The 6,461-nt window shown below is 34.7% G+C and overlaps 1 protein-coding gene across 1 annotated transcript; it reads left to right on the forward strand.

Annotated features, from left to right (window-relative positions):
• The first annotated feature begins 836 nt into the window (after nucleotides 1-836).
• Nucleotides 837-4,280, forward strand: LOC115713507 (uncharacterized). The gene is made up of 4 exons (XM_061116262.1): nucleotides 837-2,760; nucleotides 2,872-3,271; nucleotides 3,368-3,458; nucleotides 3,534-4,280. Exons 1-4 carry the CDS (start codon nucleotides 837-839, stop codon nucleotides 4,278-4,280), a joined length of 3,162 nt encoding a protein of 1,053 aa, XP_060972245.1.
• Nucleotides 4,281-6,461: the final 2,181 nt, after the last annotated feature.

Below are 6,461 nucleotides of genomic sequence, written 5' to 3' on the forward strand. Positions count from 1 at the left end.
ATTATAATTTAATATAAATTTATTTTATAAAGATAAACTTTTAATTTTATAAACTAAATAAAAAATTAGTTTAAATTGTAATAAATTATATCAATTTTTAAATAATATATTAACTTTATTACAATTTATTTATTTTTAATATAAATTTATTTTATAAAGATAAACTTTTAATTTTATAAACTTTTAATTCATAATGAAGAATTTATTTATTTTTTTAATTTAAATATAATTGGCAATTAAATGAATAATTTTTTTTAAAAGTTTATTACAATTAAATTGTTAATATTATTCTTTTACTTAAAAGTTGAAATAACATGTTTGTAATTTAAAAAACTTTCATAATACTATAAATTATTAAACTTTTAATATTACATTTGTGGTTTATATTGTAGATAGGGAAAATAGATAAGTTTATTAATTTTTAATAAGTTGTTTAAAAAAATAAATATTTAAATCTAGAAACTAAGTTTAGGAGTTTTTTTATATAAATTAATAAATAACATAAAATTAAAATGTTATTAAAGAGTAATTTGTTCATTTTTTTAAATTTAAGTTTTAATTATAATTTAATAAATAAAATTTTTATTTTAATGTGTCTAATTCATAAAATATTCATAAAATTTTATTAATGTTGAAAAGAATATGTCAATGCTTTGGTATACTTATAAATATATACCATAGTTTTGTTATATTTCATAACACTTAATAAAACATTCAAATTTTTAATACTTTATTTGTCGCCTAAATTGTAGATGGCGACAATCGATAAGTCTTGGACCAAAATCAGAAATCGTGGTTGCCATGAATTTTGGAATGGTCTACAAGCCTTTTTAGCAATGGCATCAGAACATAAGGATTGTGATGGAAGAATTCGATGTCCTTGTGTGAGATGTATAAATAGTAGGTTTGAAAAAATAGATAGGGTTAGAGCACACGTATTTGATCGAGATTTCATGCAAGGATATGAGAAGTGGATTTATCAGGGCGAGCCTGAGGGTGTTGTCGATGATGTAGCAGTTGCCGATTTTGAATCAGAGGATGAAATGATTCCTATTCTAGAAGACTTCTTTCCCCCAACAACAGAGGATGTACAAGGAGAAGATGAACAACCAACCACACACCCTCAGTTTGATGACTTATTTGAGGAAATTGAAGCTGAATTGTATCCCGGTTGTGATTGGATTTCGTCTCTCAACTTTTTAGCAAAGCTATTGCATTTAAAAGTTAGAGGAAAAATTCCTAATAACGTCTTTGAAGAATTGTTGAAGCTTTTAAAGTTTGCATTTACGAAGGAAAATAATATTCCAGCAACTTACTACGAGGCAAAAAAGAGATTGAAGAAATTAGGCTTGGGTTATGACTCTATCCATGTCTGTTTGTATAATTGTTGCCTATTTTATAAGGAGAATGCATCCAAGGAGGCTTGTCCAGTTTGCGGAACTAGTCGTTGGGTTACTTCCGAGAACGCCAAAGTAAAAAAAGTTCCTTGCAAAGTCATGCGATACTTTCCGTTGACACCTCGGCTTAAAAGATTATATAGTTCGAGGATTACAGCGAAGAGCATGATATGTCATCATACTGGAAAATCCAAAGATGATGGGGTGTTGCGACACCCGGTCGATGGTTTAGCTTGGAAAGACTTTGATGCAAAACATCCCGAATTCGCAAGGGACCCAAGAAATGTTCGACTTGGGTTAGCTGCTGATGGATTTAATCCATTTGGCAATATGAGTCTTGCATACAGCATGTGGCAAGTGGTGTTGGCTAACTATAATCTACCACCTTGGTTATGTATGAAAGATAATTATTTTTTACTATCTACCCTAATTCCTGGTGCAAAATCTCCTGGTAAAGACATGGATATATTTTTAAGACCTTTGGTGGATGAATTAAAGGAGTTGTGGAATAATGGGGTACCAACGAGAGATAGTTCGACCAACTCGATGTTCACCATGCGTGCTGCGCTTTTGTGGACAGTGAATGATTTTCCTGCTCGTAGTAGCTTGTCTGGGTGGAGTGGTCAAGGTTATAAAGCTTGCCCCACTTGTAATGAAGACACGACGTCCATTCGAGTGATCGGGAAGACATCATATGTTGGTCATAGAAGGTTCTTGCCAAGTAACCATGCAATGAGAAGGGATACTCGATTTGATGGTAAAGTTGAAAGAAGACCTCCTCCAAGACGATTTACTTGTGAAGAGATATTATCACAAGTTAATACTCTCGAACCCCAAATTCCCGGACATCATGAAAATTTTGGGGGCGTGAAACGTAGAAGAGTTGCAGAAACTTGTAATTGGAGGAAAAAAAATATTTTCTACGAGTTGGAGTATTGGAGCACGAATATTTTAAAACATAACATTGATGTCGTGCATGTTGAGAAGAATGTGTGTGATAGTCTCCTAGGAACCACCTTGGATAATGATAAATCAAAGGACACAACCAATATGCGACATGATTTAAAGAAGATGGGTATTAGGGAATCGTTGTGGATTTATGAAGATGGGAATGGGAGGCTAATGAAACCGCATGCTCCTTATGTTTTGACTCGTGAGAAAAGACAACTTTTTTGTCAGTTTGTTAAAGGAATAAAGTTTCCCGATGGCTTCTGTTCGAATTTAAAGAGCAAAGTTTCTCCAGATGAGTCTAACATTATTGGGTTAAAATACCACGATTGTCATGTCATTATGCAGCGAAAACTAGCGGTTGGTGTCCGTAAATTTCTACCGCGTGACACTGCAACAACTATTACTCAGCTGTGTAATTTTTTTCAACAGTTATGCTCTAGAACTCTAAATGTAAAAGATATGGAGGATGCTCAAAATAATTTAATTCTGTTATTGTGCAAGATGGAATTGATTTTTCCTCCAGCTTTTTTTGACATAATGATACATTTGGTATTGCATTTGCCTGAAGAAGCGATATTGGGTGGCCCGGTCTTTATGAGATGGATGTATCCTTTTGAAAGGTACATGAAAAAATTGAAGAATTATGTGGGAAACAAGGCACGTCCTGAAGGGTCAATTGCAGAAGGTTATGTTGCTGATGAGGCAGTAACCTTTTGTTCAATGTACTTTAAAGGGTGTGAAACAAGATTTAATCGGCTTGATCGAAATGAAGATGCGCCTTCTGTGTGTCGCTATCTCTCAGTTTTTAATTCTCAATCTCGTCCTTTAACTAGCGGAATTATCAAGCCTCTTGATCATATTGGTCGTGAAAAAGCTGAGTGGTACATTCTTCAAAATTCTCCTGAAATCCAAGCTTACTTAGAGTAAGTTTGTTACATTTTTATAAATTATTTTATTAAATTTTTAGTTTTTATTCTCTATCTCCCTCTATCGTACCTTGACATTATCATACTTCACAGTGAACATTTGGACAAGATCAGGCATGAATATCCTAATGGTAATCACGATGTCTTGCATAGGAAAACTTTCCGTCCGTGGTTTCATAAGAAGGTATAATGACAAAATTGTAAAGTTTTAATTCAACTATTTATATTCCTCTCATATTAATACATTTTATGTATTTAGATATATGAGTTGCAGAAGCTTGGAACTTTACAAAATGGTGATGAGTTACTCGCTCTAGCTTCTGGGTCCGATTACTTAGCAACATTTTACGAAGGTTGTGTAGTGAATGGTGTTCGGTTTATTGCGTCGAAGCGAGACCAAAAGCGGAAGACACAAAATAGTGGTGTTACTGTTGCTGGAACTGAAGGGTTTAATTACTACGGCACACTTGAAGATGTAATCACTATATCTTATACTGGTGCATATACAGTGACATTGTTTGAATGTAAATGGTATAACACTAATCCATTAAGAAAGAAGACAATCACTGAAAATAATATAACCAGTATAAATACTCGTGGATATTGGTATCAAGATGAACCGTACATCCTTGCTAACCAGGCGAAGCAAGTTTTCTATCTTGAAGATCCACTCAGAGGTCGCGATTGGAAGGTTGTTGAAGATATTAGCCATCGACAAATTTGGGATATTAATGACAATGAAGATGAGACTGATGTTGATGTTGTTAGTGATGCTAACTCTTCTAATTTTGTGTTGACTGTTGATCTTGGAGTGTTGATTATGCAATCCAATGAACCTCCAGTAATTGTTGAATTGTCCGATCAGTTAGTGGATTTTGAGATAGAGAATAATGAACTTGATGAAAATTATGTTGCTGAAGAAGTAGATGATTTACTAGTTGAACATGTGGAGGATGAAAATGTAAACTTGGTGAATGATGGAAATGATAGTGATTCGTCAGTGTAACTTTTATTTTGAAAACATTTGTTACTAAAACTTTTTACAATTAAATGACTTTTTAATTTTTTTCGCATTAACATTTGTGTGAACTTTCAATTATGTGTTTCACATTTTGTGAATTCTTACATTTTTTTCCGTCTGCAAAGTAAAGTATAATGTCAGCTACGTTAGCGACATACCATGGTGGGGATGGTGACGGCAGGGATCCCCCTGATCCTTCTAGGGTACCGTTGTCCTGCGAATCAGGTTTTCATATTTTTTCAGATCTAACATTGTTCTGAATATAAATAGTGAATGTATGATTTACTAATAATAATAATTTTCTCTCCAATAAATATAGTTCCACCTCCGGTCAGAAAGGGTCGTGGGGTTGCAGCAAACGCTAACCTCGAAAAAAAAGGAGAGAAGCTGGTAAGCCCTTACCGGTGGAGGTTGATCTTGCGACTGGCAAAGTTGTTGGCACTGAAGCAAGCAATTATGTTCGATTTCTTGGCCAACAAGTAAGCATGTTGTGCCCAGGTGGTCATCTAAATTTTTCTGATGTACCCCAACAATATAAGGATCAAGTGCTCAATCGAATAAGAGTGAGTGATTTTTAATTATTAATTGTTGTAATAATTTTATGTCCTAATTTGTAAATTAATTTAATTTTAAATTATTTATTACCCAGTACTATTTTGATATCGATGGGAATCCCCACCGAGACCTACTTATGGGAACTTTATATTCGGTGATGGCGGAGCGGTATAGTGAGCGAAAGACACTCAGACACAGGCATTTTAAACAACATTACAAAAAACCAGAAGATTCGGAGACAGTTCTCAAATTCCCCCCTGACTACTTGAATACCGAGACTTGGAAACCGGTTTGCGAATTGTTCGTTAGCGAGGCATTTTTGAATCGTTCAACTAAAAATAAATCGAATCGGCAACTAATGAAATATCCAACAACGCAAGGCAAAAAATCGTTGGCTTCCATACGCCACGGAATGGTATGTATTAATTCTTTAATTGTTAATAATGTTTTTCTCTTATAATAAACTAATTTAATTGTTTATGTTCGTATAGGGGGGTCCTCCTGGAGAGCATGTTGTTGAAGCATGGAAGGAGATCCATGTGAAAAAGCCGTCTGGCACTTTCGTTAATGAATTAGCTGCAAAAGATTATGTAAGTGAACAAAATGATTTATTATTAAAATTTATATTTTATATTAATTATATATTCTAATAATTTTGATTTAAGTAGGAGGAACTGATCCAGGAGCTTGATAGGAAAAGACTTGAACGGCAATCCCAGAGCGATACTGGTACTGAATCTGAATCTGATACTGGTTATCAGTTTGACGTTTTGGAAACAGTTCTAGGCCAAAGATCTGACTATCAAAGAGGCGTGGGTAAAAGGCTCAAGGGCAAAGGAAAGAAACCAATCCCTCAAACTCAATCGACGGTGCCTCCCGCACCAACTACTGAAATGATGAGCACTGTGGCAGATATATTCTCAGCTATGCGTGCCACTTGGGGGGTAATTTGACGCCTGAACAACGTGCTCATATATTTAACCCACGCTTTGACAATTTCATTCAAACGTATAGTCAGTCGCAGTCGCCTGGTGGTTCGTCTTCTCAGAGTTATGCCGCTCCTCCGGAACAGCAACAACAACCTCCTCAACCACAACAGCCGTCTTCGCAACAACAATTTCAAAGTTTGTCACAGCAGCAATTTGAAATTTTTTTGCAGCAGCAACCCCAATCTTTTCCTCAGCAGTTTCCTCAGCAGCAACAACAGTCTGGTCCGCCATTGGGAAATCAGTTCTTATACCGAACACCATCAGAGTCTCCTCCGCTCGGCTCAAACTTTGCTGATTTTGGATTATTTGGAAGTTCATCGCAGGAGAACCAATTTTATTCAACTCCCATTTTCAACCAAGCTGAGCTCGGTAATTTAACGCTGGGTTTATCATCAGACCAAGCATATGTGCCTTCTCTGCCACGGGCTTCGGGGACTCGTAACGAAAACAATCCGGATCAAGACTTTATAATTAGAGAACTGAATGAAGATGTTAATGAATAATTTATTTATGTTTTGTAATAATTTAGTTTAATTTTGAGACAATATTTTATTAGGATTAATATGTTAAAGTTAATTACCTTGGAGACAATTTTAAATTATCAATAAATTTTATTAAATTG

Source organism: Cannabis sativa, chromosome 5 (assembly GCF_029168945.1).
Source record: "Cannabis sativa cultivar Pink pepper isolate KNU-18-1 chromosome 5, ASM2916894v1, whole genome shotgun sequence".
NCBI classification, from domain to species: Eukaryota; Viridiplantae; Streptophyta; class Magnoliopsida; order Rosales; family Cannabaceae; genus Cannabis; species Cannabis sativa.